The 12,589-nt window shown below is 44.1% G+C and overlaps 1 protein-coding gene across 1 annotated transcript in view; it reads left to right on the top strand.

Moving 5' to 3' along the window:
- mst1 (macrophage stimulating 1) overlaps positions 1-12,589 on the top strand; it is a 53,167-nt gene that overhangs the window by 15,662 nt on the left and 24,916 nt on the right. Inside the window, exons 4-7 of the mRNA XM_055647831.1 lie at positions 1,014-1,128; positions 2,117-2,259; positions 7,664-7,784; positions 8,318-8,436. Of these exons, the coding sequence (XP_055503806.1) occupies positions 1,014-1,128; positions 2,117-2,259; positions 7,664-7,784; positions 8,318-8,436 (498 nt within the window). The remainder of the gene's footprint in view (positions 1-1,013; positions 1,129-2,116; positions 2,260-7,663; positions 7,785-8,317; positions 8,437-12,589) is intronic.

The raw sequence follows: 12,589 nt of genomic DNA, 5'->3' as shown, positions 1-12,589 counted from the left end.
ATGGGAACATCAGATTTTTACTTTTGTAATTTTCAGGAACAAGTTACTTTAATGTGACTACATCGACTATATCAATATAGTGACTACATGTAACTATATTAATATGCATACAGTGCATGAAAGCCTCATCGTTCCTCATTCAAGAGGCAGTGTCAAATTCCAGGCTGAGTTGGAGCAAGCAGCATTGACACAGAATAATCATGATGAGCTTTTTTGCTGGAAGGGTTGGGTATTTGGAGGGTGCTGGTTAAAATCTAATTCACCCTTCAGTTCTTTCTCTTTAATATGCACAATCATATTCTCCACAGCCAGATTGAGGCCACATTCAAACTGGAAGTACACCACCTCATATTCAATATTGAATTCTCCAGTTTCATGTAATCCCCTCCACTCTTCTCTACCCAGCTTCCCCTCTTCCCTTTCTTTTGCATTGCCCCCTGCCCTCATCACCCGGTTCCTTAACCCTCCTCCACCTTCTCCTTCTGCTCATCATCCACCCCTTCTTACCACTGAGTCTTCCAATTTTCCTTCCCTATTCTTTTCTACCCACCATGCCTCCTCTGGCTCTACATTCCATTTGCCACCTTTCTTTCTTATCAAATTCCCCATTTGCACCCTTTTGTCTTGTCCACATCACCTCCATCCTTGGTTAATATCTTCACCCTTTTCCCTCACACCAGACTCATCTGCCAATCAACCGTAATTACCTGGACCCACCAGGTCTTCCCCCAATTCTTTACCTCATCTTTTTTTTGCCAGCTATCTCCCTTCTACTTCATCTGTCCGAAGAATGGTCCAGACACAAAATGTCATCTGTTCATTTCCCTCCACAGATGCTGCCCGGCTGGCTGAGTTCTATCAGCAGCTTGATTTTTCCCATTGTATTTTTATCGTTGTAACTGTTGGTAATTTAGCCAGGACCAGTAAATAATTCAGGAACTAATTAATGTGTATCATTCACCGCGGTTTACACCTTTTCCTGCTTGTGATGTTATCCACCATTGTCTTTTCAGATTATATACGAGAATGCATTGTGAACAGAGGAGTCTCATACAGAGGCACAGTCCCCAAGACCAAAAGTGGGAAAACGTGCCAGCACTGGAGTTCTAATGTCCCTCATGAACACAGGTAGAGGTATTATTCCAGTGGGATGAGTGTATGGGGGAGGGGGGAAATAAATATGATGATAGGGGGCTGGGGCTTACCTTTGTTGTTCCCAACTTTAGCCTGACTGTAGCATTCCCATGAACCATCCATTTCACACAGATCTTTGGCAGGCACTTCAATCCCTCCTCTATTAAACATATCTGCAGTCCTCCCCTGTTCTGGGTCTCCACTGCAGCACTAGTTCAGCCACCTAGACTGTTTCCCTGGGAGCCATATAATTAAACTTTGAGCTCAACAGATATGATGAAAGTGAAATTGAACAACTCAAACATTTGTCCCAATCCAGTTACTTTTACCATGCTTGCACAGGCCAAACCAAGGGTCCTAAAAGGTCCAGCTTGATTGCCATTAAAAACGATGTATTGGTGAAAATGCAGAAGCAGGTGTTATGGGAACTGTGGTACCTTGCAGATACTGTTCCCTGTGCAACTACCTGGTTCAGTCATCACTTCCCAAGGTGTGGTACCTTGCAAACAGCTACACTCTCCTGATTGTCTTATCCCAGATCCCCGGCCCCAACCAACTGGTGTTCAGGTCTGTTCTTCTTAATCTATTCCTTCAGTCTACATCTCTGCAGTATCACTCCCTAGGATGAGTGCCAGTGTGCCTCGGCTTTGACACTGGCCTTGTTAGGTAATGCACACCTTGTATTTTCAGATATATAGCAAATGGGAAAGTGCGCAGTACTCTCCCCCAGAATTAGAAGGTGCAGGGTTTGAGCCCCGGCCCGCACATCCTGGTGATTGGAGGCCGAAGAGTTGACTCTAAATTTTGCATTAACTTCCTCTTCTCAAGGATAGACCATGAATATATAAAATGATGATGATGATGGGAAGATGGGGAAAAATCCATAGTTTCCTTGGGTAATGTTACCTAACTATTCTGCTGAAGTTCTAATGGTACATGTTGAATCAGACTGATGTATGACTGGTATTTTGCTTTTAAACAGAAACTCACCCAGTCAATTCCCAGAGAAAGGCTTGGATCAGAATTACTGCCGCAACCCTGATAATGATCAAGATGGCCCCTGGTGCTACACCATGGACTGGAACACTCGACTGGAGACCTGTAACATCCCAAGATGTAACCAGGGTAAACTGCTCTTCATCGCATCCAAAACACTTGATGGAAATTTCAAGTAGGCACACCTCAACACTTTTATCTATGTCAACAGAGCAAGGTTTCATGCAGAGCAACCTGCTGTTCATCCCAGTTCACCAGAATTTGAATTTACCTTATACAGTAGCATTAGCAATGGCCCAAAGGTTCCATCTAAGGAATATGTAACCATCTGGTAGGTAGAATTGCTCAGAGCTAAGAACTTGTAGTTAATTCTTCCCTTGACATTCAATCAATAAGATACGTTTCTTGTGTCAAACTGGGCACGTTCGGTAGCATTCTTACCTCTAAATCAGTGAGCTATGAGTTTAGACCTGTCTGCAAAGTCCAACCTGACCTTCCAATACAATAGTGAAAAAGGTGCTGTGTTGTTGGAGGCGTCCTGCCAATATTAGTTCCTCAACGTACATGGGTTGTCTGGTCATCTATTCCGCTAAATGGAAATTTGTTATGTTAAATTAACTGATTCAATTCTATGTTAAATTGGTAATTTAGTACTTAATGGTCTGTTAAGTGCAATAAACATCCAAAATCGTGAAAGACATTAAAGAAATGTAGCAAAACACAAAGTGCTGGAGGAATTCAGCAGGTTAGGCAGCATCAGTGGAAGAAATGGGCAGACTCGGCTTCAGCTCCTGACCGTTCTTCAGACTGAACCATCATGGTCACGGTGGCGCAGAGGTAGAGTTGCTGTCGAACAGCGAATGCAGCGCCGTTGACCCGGGTCCGATCCCGACTACGGGTGCTCTGTGTATGGAGTTTGTACGTTCTCCCCGTGACCTGCGTGGATTTTCTCCGAGATTTTCGGTTTCCTCCCACACTCCAAAGAAGTACATGTTTGTAGGTTAATTGGCTTGGTAAATGTAAAAATTGTCCCCAGTTGGTGTAGGATAGTGTTAATGTGTGGGGATCGCTGGTCGGCGTGGGCCAAAGGGCCTGTTTCCGCGCTGTATCTCTAAACTAAACCCATTCCCTCCACTGATGCCACCTGACAGGCGGTTCTTCCAGACCTTAGTGTTTTTCTCAAGATTCCAGCATCTGCAGTTTCTTGTGTCTCCATTATAGAAATATGTTAGCTCTCTCTTTATGCTAGAACACTATAGTAGAATGCGCTATATTAGTTGTTTATCGTTAAACATTTTCATGTTTAAATACATCTAAAAACTATTGATCACTTTTGAAAGTTCAGTATATATATCATTGATTCATGACATTTTGAGCAGGTCTGTTTCTTTGCTCCTATCTATTCAACTCATTAATTAGATGTTAATAAAGTATCGTGTCCAATCTGGATATCATGATTAAGGAATGATATCAAGGCTTTATAGAAGGTATTGAGATTTTGAAGAACAGTCAAAATGTTCTGTTCCTTGTCATCAGTTTTGATAAAGAGCTCTTTGACCTGAATCATTAAGTCTGTTTTGCTTTGCACAAGGTGCTGCCTGACCCGCTGAGTGTTTCCAACATCTTCTGGTTTTATTACATTTGAAAAATATTGTGGTTAAGGGAGATTTGGGCAGGGAATACAGAAGCGGCATTGCTCTAATTGGATGCAGGAAAGTAAATGGAGTTTTACTTGAAGTGTTCAAAATTAAGAATGGGAAAATAAAAGTATTTACAAATTTGAGATAATTCATGATAGAAGTGGAGGATGGATGAGGAGATGTTTCTTTTAATCCCGCAACAAGTTCCTGTGACCTAGAATTAACCGCTTGAAAATATGGTGGAAGCACATTCTATGGGAACTTTCAATGGGGTTTTGCTTGAAAAAAAAATAGATTACCTGACTTCAAGGAAAGAACAGGCATGTGGGATTAAATCATGGAGATTTTAAGAGCCAGCATATATTCATGGGGCCAAATGCCTGCCTGTTGTTACATAATAATCTGTATTGTAAATAATCAACAAAAGGGTTTACACTAATAATATTACCCTGCCACCCCATTGCTGCTATTTAGTACAAGCCATATTTACTCCTGTCTGTCATAGACTATGGTACAATAGACAATAGGTGCAGGAGTAGGCCATTTGGCCCTTCTAGCCAGCACCACCATTCAATGTGATTATGGCTGATCATCCACAATCAGTGCCCCCGTTCCTGCCTTCTCCCCATATCCCCTGACTCCGCTATCTTCAAGAGCCCTATCTAGCTCTCTCTTGAAAGTATCTAGAGAAGCAGCCTCCAACTAAGGCAGAGAATTCCACAGACTCACAACTCTCAGTGTGAAAAAGTGTTTCCTCATCTCCGTTCTAAACGGCTTACCCCTTATTCTTAAACTGTGGCCCCTGGTTCTGGACTCCCCCAACATTAGGAACATGTTTCCTGCCTCTAGTGTGTCCAAACCCTTAATAATCTTATGTTTCAATAAGATCCCCTCTCATCCTTCATAATTCCAGAGTATACAAGCCCAGCCACTCCATTCTCTCAGCATATGACATTCTCGCCATCCCGGGAATTAACCTTGTAAACCTACGCTGCACTACCCCAATAGCAACAATGTCCTTTATCAAATTAGGGGACTGAAACTGCACACAATACTCCAGGTGTGGTGTCACTAGAGGCCTGTACAACTGCAGAAGGACATCTTTGCTTCTATACTAAACTCCTCTTGTTATGAAGGCCAACATGCCATTCGCTTTCTTCACTGCCTGCTGTACCTGCATGCTTACTTTCATTGACATATGAACAAGGACCCACAGATCCCGTTGTACTTCCCCTTTTCCCAACTTGACACCATTTAGATAATAATCTGCCTTCCTGTTTTTGCTACCAAAGTGGATAACCTAACATTTATCCACATTAAACTGCATCCGCCGTGCACCTGCCCAAGTCACCCTACATTCTCATAGCATCCTCCTCACAGTTCACACTGCTACCCAGCTTTGTGTCTGCAACTTTGCTTATGTTACTTTGAATCCCTTCATCAAAATCATTGATGTATATTGTAAATAGGTGCGGTCCCAGCACCGAGCCTTGTGGCCACTAGCCACTGCTTGCCATTCTGAAAGGGACCCGTTAATCCCTACTCTTTGTTTCCTATCTGCCAACCAATTTTCTATCCATGTCAGCACTGTACCCCCAATACCATGTGCCCTAATTTTGCCCACTAATCTCCTATGTGGGACCTTATCAAATGCATTCTGAAAGTCCAGTTACATTACATCCACTGGCTCTCCCTTGTCCATTTTCCTAGTTACATCCTCAAAAATTATAGAAGATTAGTCAAGCATGATTTGCCTTTCGTAAATCCATACTGACTCGGACCGATCCTGTTACTGCTATCCAAATGTGCTGTTATTTCATCTTTTATGATTGACTCCAGCATCTTCCCCACCACCGATGTCAGGCTAATTGGTCTATAATTCCTTGTTTTCTTTTTCCCGCCTTTTTTAAAAAGTGGGATAACATTAGTTACCCTCCAATCCACAGGAACTGATCCTGAATCTATATAACGTTGGAAAATGATCACCAATGCATCCACGATTTCTGGAGCCACTTCCTTAAATACTATGGGATGCAGACCATCAGGCCCTGGGGATTTATCAGCCTTTACTCCCATCAGTCTACCCAACACCATTTCCTGCCTAATGTGGATTTCCTTCAGTTTGTCCATCACCCCAGATCCTCTGGCCACTAGTATATCAGGAAGATTGTTTGTGTCCTCCTTAGTGAAGATGGATCCAAAGTACCTGTTCAACTCATCTGCCATTTCCTTGATCCCCATAATAAATTCACCTTTTTCAGTCTTCAAGGGTCCAACTTTGGTCTTAACTAATCTTTTCCTCTTCACATACTTAAAGAAGCTTTAACTATCCTCATTTATATTCTTGGCTAGCTTACCTTCATACCTCATCTTTTCTCCCTGTATTGCCTTTTTAGTTATCTTCTGTTGCTCTTTATACATTACCCAATCCTCTTGCTTCCCGTTCATCTTTGCTACGTTGCACTTCTTCTCTTTTATTTTTATACTGTCCGTGACATTCCTTGTCAGCCATGGTCGCCCCTTATTCCCCTTGGAATCTTTCTTCCTCTTTGGAATTAACTGATCCTGCACCTCTGTATTATTCCCAGAATTACCTGCCACTGTCCACTGTCATCCCTGCTAGGGTATCTTTCTAGTCAACTTTAGCTAGCTCCTCCCTCATGGCTCCATAGTCCCCTTTGTTCAACTGTAACACTGACACCCAGGATTTACACTTCTCTCTCTAATTGTAGATTAAAACTTACCATATTATGGTCACTACCTCCTAATGGCTCCTTTACCTCGAGTTCCATTATCAAATCCGGTTCATTACACGACACTAAACCCAGAATTGCCTTCTCCCTGTTAGGCTCCAGTACAAGCTGCTCTAAGAATCCATCATGGAGGCAATCCATAAACTCCCTGTCTTGGGGTCCAGTACCAACCTGATTTTCCCAGTCTACTTACAATGGTGAGAGTTGCTAGTGAATCCTATCACAAGCGGAAAAGATAAATGGTCTTAGGATAAATGGTTTGCCACTTCAATCTACACTGGGGAGGAATGTAAATCTGAAATTCTCTACCTCAGACATTCAAACATATTCAAGGCTGAAGATAGACACAAAAAGCAGGAGTAACTCAACGGGACAAGCAACATCTCTGGAGAGAAGGAATGGGTGACGTTTCGGGTCGACTGTTCCTTGTTTCTTTGTTTCTATTTATTCCTCACAGATCCCCAAGATCCTTTTTCATTAATCCCTATTGCTGCTCAAATTATTGATTGATTCACATGAGGATTTCTTTATTTTAGTTTAGATATACAGCGCGGAAACAGGCCCTTCGGCCCACCAGGTCCGCGCCGACAAAGTGATCCCCGCACATTAACGTTATCCCACACACACTAGAGACAATTTACACTTATACCAAGCCAATTAACCTACAGATGTGTTCATCATTGGAGTGTGGGAGAAACTGAAGATCTCGTTCATGTTCATGGGGAAAATGTATAAACTCCGTACAGACAAAACCCGTAGTTGGGATAGAACCCGGGTTTCTGGCACTGCAAGTGCTGTAAGGCAGAAACTCTACCACCGTGCTGTCCTTATCATGTTGGGAGATGGGGAGTGGAGGCAAAACTACAGGTCAAAGTCGAAACTTGATCTGAGACATTTACTTTTTCTCTGACCTCCCTAAATTCATCCAGCAGGTGTACGCAAGAGATTGCAAATGCTGGAATCTTCAGCAAAATGTTTTTGGCTCCAGATTCCAGCATCTGTGGTCTCTTATTTCTTCAAAAGTGTACAAATTATCATGGTGGAAACCAGGGCATAAAATACACAACCCCACCAATAAACTTGCAATGAAGTTCCTGTACTCAATATTGATGACAATATGTTTCTGTTTTTATCGCTCAGATGTCTGTGTGATGTGCAATGGTGAGGATTACGCTGGCTTCATGGACCACACAGCAAGTGGCTTAGAATGTCAACGCTGGGATCTCAACTATCCTCATGTACATAAGTACCAGCCAGAAAAGTATGTGACCAAGTTCATATTCAAACAAAGAACACAATCATCACCAAGAAATTTGGATGCTTGTTATTGGATTTTCTAATCAAGCAATCTATGACATGTAGTGACAGTCAGTCAGAGTTCCCAATCAATTTGTGTTGTGGCTTATTCTCAAAGTTGTCCTGAAAAGGTGTCAAGCCCCAGAACATTGCAGTAAGGTCACTGTGATATGACCTAGATGTGGAGAGAGAGAGAGCGCCTTGTAACAGCATATTTACATCCATATTAGACCCTTGGTACCATTACTTTGAGCTTTGATGTTGGGTTAGCTGTTATGTTCCTTTGAATAACTTACCTGGCTATCAGGTCAAAGTGCAGTGCCTTCATTACAGCACTCTCGGCTTGATTTCAATAGAAGTAAAAGTCCAGATTGGTAATCTTTCAACCCCAGTTCGTGTTTACTGCAGTAAAATTATGTTAAAACATCTTTTGCAGCACAGATCTGATGTAAGTGTGATTGCTAATGTTTGCCATGACTCATCTCCTGTTGATTTAAGATATCCTGAGAAGAACTTGGATGATAATTATTGTCGGAATCCTGATGGCTCAGCCTTGCCCTGGTGTTACACCACTGACCCTGCTATTGAGCGTGAATACTGCAACATACGTAAATGCAGTAAGTGAGCCTTTTAACCTTGAATGACAAGCAACGTTGTACATTTTTGCTATTGAGGGAGTGCAGCGTAGGTTTACAAGGTTAATTCCCGGGATGGCAGGACTGTCATATGCTGAGAGAATAGAACAGCTGGGCTTGTATACTCTGGAATTTAGAAGGATGAGAGGGTTTGTACACGCTAGAGGCAGGAAACACGTTCCCGATGTTGCAGGGGCCACAGTTTAAGAATAAGGAGTAAGGCATTTAGAACGGGGATGAGGAAACACTTTTTCACACAGTTGCGAGTCTGTGGAATTCTCTGCCTGGTGGAGGCCGGTTCTCTGGATACTTTCAAGAGAGAGCTTGATAGGACTCTTAAAGATAGTGGAGTCCGGGGATATGGGGAGAAGACAGGAACGGGGTATTGATTGTGGACCATCAGCCATGATCACAATGAATGGCGGTGCTGGCTCGAAGGGCCGAATGGCCTACTCCAGCACCCATTGTCTATTTAGTCAACAAGAAAAGGTAGCATATATAAGACACAAAGACCAGGCCCTCTCCCGCTCATGCAGTCAACATAATCAAGGACTTGTCCTATCCTGTTCATTACTTCTTTGGGCAGAAGCTTGAAAGCATGCACCACTAGACTTGGGAATAACTTCTTCTCTGTTACCTGGCGAGGGCACTGACCGATTCCCCTTTACCCTATTACAGACATTGGATATTGTCTATGGTACTGGTGCGCTACAATGCTGAGAACAATATTCTGCATTTATTCTTCCCCTTTGCTCTTCCTACAGTACTTTAGTTTGCATGATTACATTTATGTATATTATCTGATTTGATAGGATATCATGCAAACAAAGCTTTACACTGTACCTCACTACATGTGACAAAAAAAAACTAAACTTAAACCTAAAACCAGAGGTATGAAGGAATATAAAGAAAACAGGAAGGAACTCGAGCACGGAATTAGGAGAGCCAATAGGGGATCATAATCATACTCATACCTTATTAGCCAAGTATGTTTCGCAACATACGAGGAATTTGATTTACCATACAGTCATACCATTAAAAAGCAACAAACACATAAAATACATTTTAACATGAACATCCACCACAGTGACTACTCCACATTCCTCACTGCGATGGAAGGCAAAAAAAAGTTAATCTCTTCCTTTCTTTGATCTCCCGCAGTCGGGGGCCTCAAGTCTTCCCTTGACGGAATGATCTTGACTCCCATAGCTGGCGGTTGGGCCCTCCACATCGAGGCGATCAAGCTCCTGCATCGGGGGGATGTCAGCTCCCCGCGCCGGGCGACCGACCCCGGGTCAGAGCTGGTCGAAACTTTCTGCGATTTTGGAGCCTCCCAAATCGGTCTCCACCCGAGACTGCGAGCTCCTCGATGTTGAAGTCTGCAGGCCGTGGTTGGAGCATCGATCCCAGGCAAGGGATCGGCTCCGATGGTAAGTCCATGTCCCTGCGGTGGGACTCAAAGTCAGTCCCGAGCAAGGCCTCCAGCTCCATGATGTTAGGCCGCAGAGCAACCGGAGATACATAGAAACATAGAAAATAGGTGCAGGAGTAGGCCATTCGGCCCTTCGAGCCTGCACCATTCGCCATTCAATATGATCATGGCTGATCATCCAACTCAGTATCCTGTACCTGCCTTCTCTCCATAACCCCTGATCCCTTTAGCCACAAGGGCCACATCTAACTTCCTCTTAAATATAGCCAATGAACTGGCCTCAACTACCTTCTGTGGCAGAGAGTTCCAGAGACTCACCACTCTCTGTGTGGAAAATGTTTTTCACATCTCGGTCCTAAAGGATTTCCCCTTTAACCTTAAACTGTGACCCCTTGTCCTGGACTTTCCCAACATCGGGAACAATCTACCTGCATCTAGGCTGTCCAACCCCCTAAGAATTTTGTAAGTTTCTATAAGATCCCCCCTCAATCTTCTAAATTCTAGCGAGTACAAGCCGAGTCTATCCAGTCTTTCTTCATATGAAAGTCCTGACATCCCAGGAATCAGTCTGGTACGATCTGGAAAACAATCGCATCTCCGGCAAGGTAAGAGATTGAAAAAAAGTTTCCCCCAACTCCCTCCTCCACCCCCCCACATAAAACAAACCAGAGAACATTAACATTAAGTTTTAAAACACACTAAAAATAATAAAAATAAGACGAAAGGACAGACAGACTGTTGGCGAGGCTGCTATCGTGCGGCGACCCCTGGTGGCAGTGAAACGTTTTGGGCGAGTAGGATTAAGGGAAGAGGAGTGTCATTTGATACATACATTAAAAACAAGAGATTAGCTGGACATAGAAGGATATAACAGGATGTGGTGGTGGAAAAAGATATATATATAAAAACATAAGAGGCATCAAAATGGTGAATAGTCTTTGGGCAGGGAGGTAATAGAGGCATAGAATTAAGCTAAGAGGGGAAAATCTAAAGGGGACATGAGGGACAATGTTTTCACACAAAGGGTGGTTGGTATATGAAATGAGCTGCCAAAGGAGGTACAGGTAATAGAGGTGGGTACAATTACATAATTTAAAAAAACATTTAGACAGGTACATGAATCAGACCAAATGAGACTAGCTCAGAAAGGCAACTTGGTTGGCATAGATGAGTTAGGCTGAAGGGCCAATTTCCGTGTTGTATAATGGGCCTGTCCCACTTAAGCGATTTATTAGGCGACTATAGGCGAGGAGGCTGTCGCCACATGGTCGCCGGGGTGTTGCCTGTACGGTCGTGAGTAGTTTCCTCAGTCGCCTAAAGAATCGTAGCGTCTTTCTGGTCGCCGCTAGATTTTCAACATGTAACATTTTCAGAGGCAGTCGGCAACCGTGGGTTTGACGCCAATGAGCGTAGCTTGACCTCCTGACGTAGGTGCTATCATAGTTGGCGCCAGGTTAACGTAGGTTGTCGCCAGTAGGTTGTCGCCAGGTGACGTAGGTTGTTGACTTTTTTTGTTGTTGTTAAAGCAATGATTCTATTTCAAATTTTATGTTGAAGGGGGGCCCAGTTGCCTTCAATCTGCTATGATCATGACAGTTGCCGGCAATCGCCTAAAAATAGCCTAATTGGACAGGCCCATACATCTGTGTCTCTGTACAGGAAGAGAGGATATATGCACACATTCTCGTTGTCCGAGCACGACGTGAGGAGGGCTCTGACACGGGTGAACACGAGAAAAGCTGCAGGCCCTGATGGCATCTCGGGGCGAGTACTCAAGTCCTGTGCTCGCAGCTAGCTCTAGTGCTTACTACATTATTCAACCTCTCCCTGGACAAGGCCGTGGTCCCTGCCTGTTTTAAGAAACATATCTGCCTCCCCAGCCTGTCTGAATGACTACCGTCCAGTGGCCCTTACCTCGGAACATGGACCCGTTGCAGTTCGCATAGCGTCCAAACAGATCCACGGACGATGCGGTCTCCCAGGTCTTGCACACCGCTCTCTCCCATCTGGACAGCCAGAAGGGGGGGCTATGTGAGGATGCTGTTCATAGACTACAGTTCAGCCTTCAACACGATAGTCCCCACCAGACTGGCCGGGAAGCTAATGGAATTGGGGCTCAACACCTCCCTGTGTGCCTGGGTCCTGGACTTTCTCACCGCTAGGCCCCAGGTAGTCAAAATGGGAGGGAATACATCAAAGTCCCTCACCCTGAGCACAGGATCGCCCCAGGGTTGCGTCCTCAGCCCCCTATTGTACTCCCTGTACACACATGACTGTGTGGCTAGGTTCAGCTCCAACTCATTAATTAAGTTTGCTGATGACACTGTGGTGGTGGGCCTGATCTCAGACAATGACGAGAAGGCCTACCGGGAGGAGGTGGCTGATCTAGCACTCTGGTGCCAGGACAACAGCCTCCTCTTGAACATCAAAAAAACGAAGGAGCTGATCATGGACTTTAGGAGGGCACATCATCCGAGGACGTACACTCATTGAGGATAAATGGGGATCCTGTGGATAGGGTGAACTGTTTTAAATATCTGGGATTCCACATCTCCGAGGATATGACATGGGCATCACACGCCTCAGCACTCATGAGTAAGGCAAGGCAGCGCCTTTACCACCTCAGGCAATTGAGGAAATTCAGAGTGTCTCCGAGGATCCTCCAGTGCTTCTACGCAGCGGCGGTGGAAAGCATTTTGTCCG

Source organism: Leucoraja erinacea, chromosome 16, assembly GCF_028641065.1.
Source record: "Leucoraja erinacea ecotype New England chromosome 16, Leri_hhj_1, whole genome shotgun sequence".
Taxonomy (NCBI): Eukaryota; Metazoa; Chordata; class Chondrichthyes; order Rajiformes; family Rajidae; genus Leucoraja; species Leucoraja erinaceus.
This window is presented reverse-complemented; position numbering and strand designations above follow the sequence as displayed.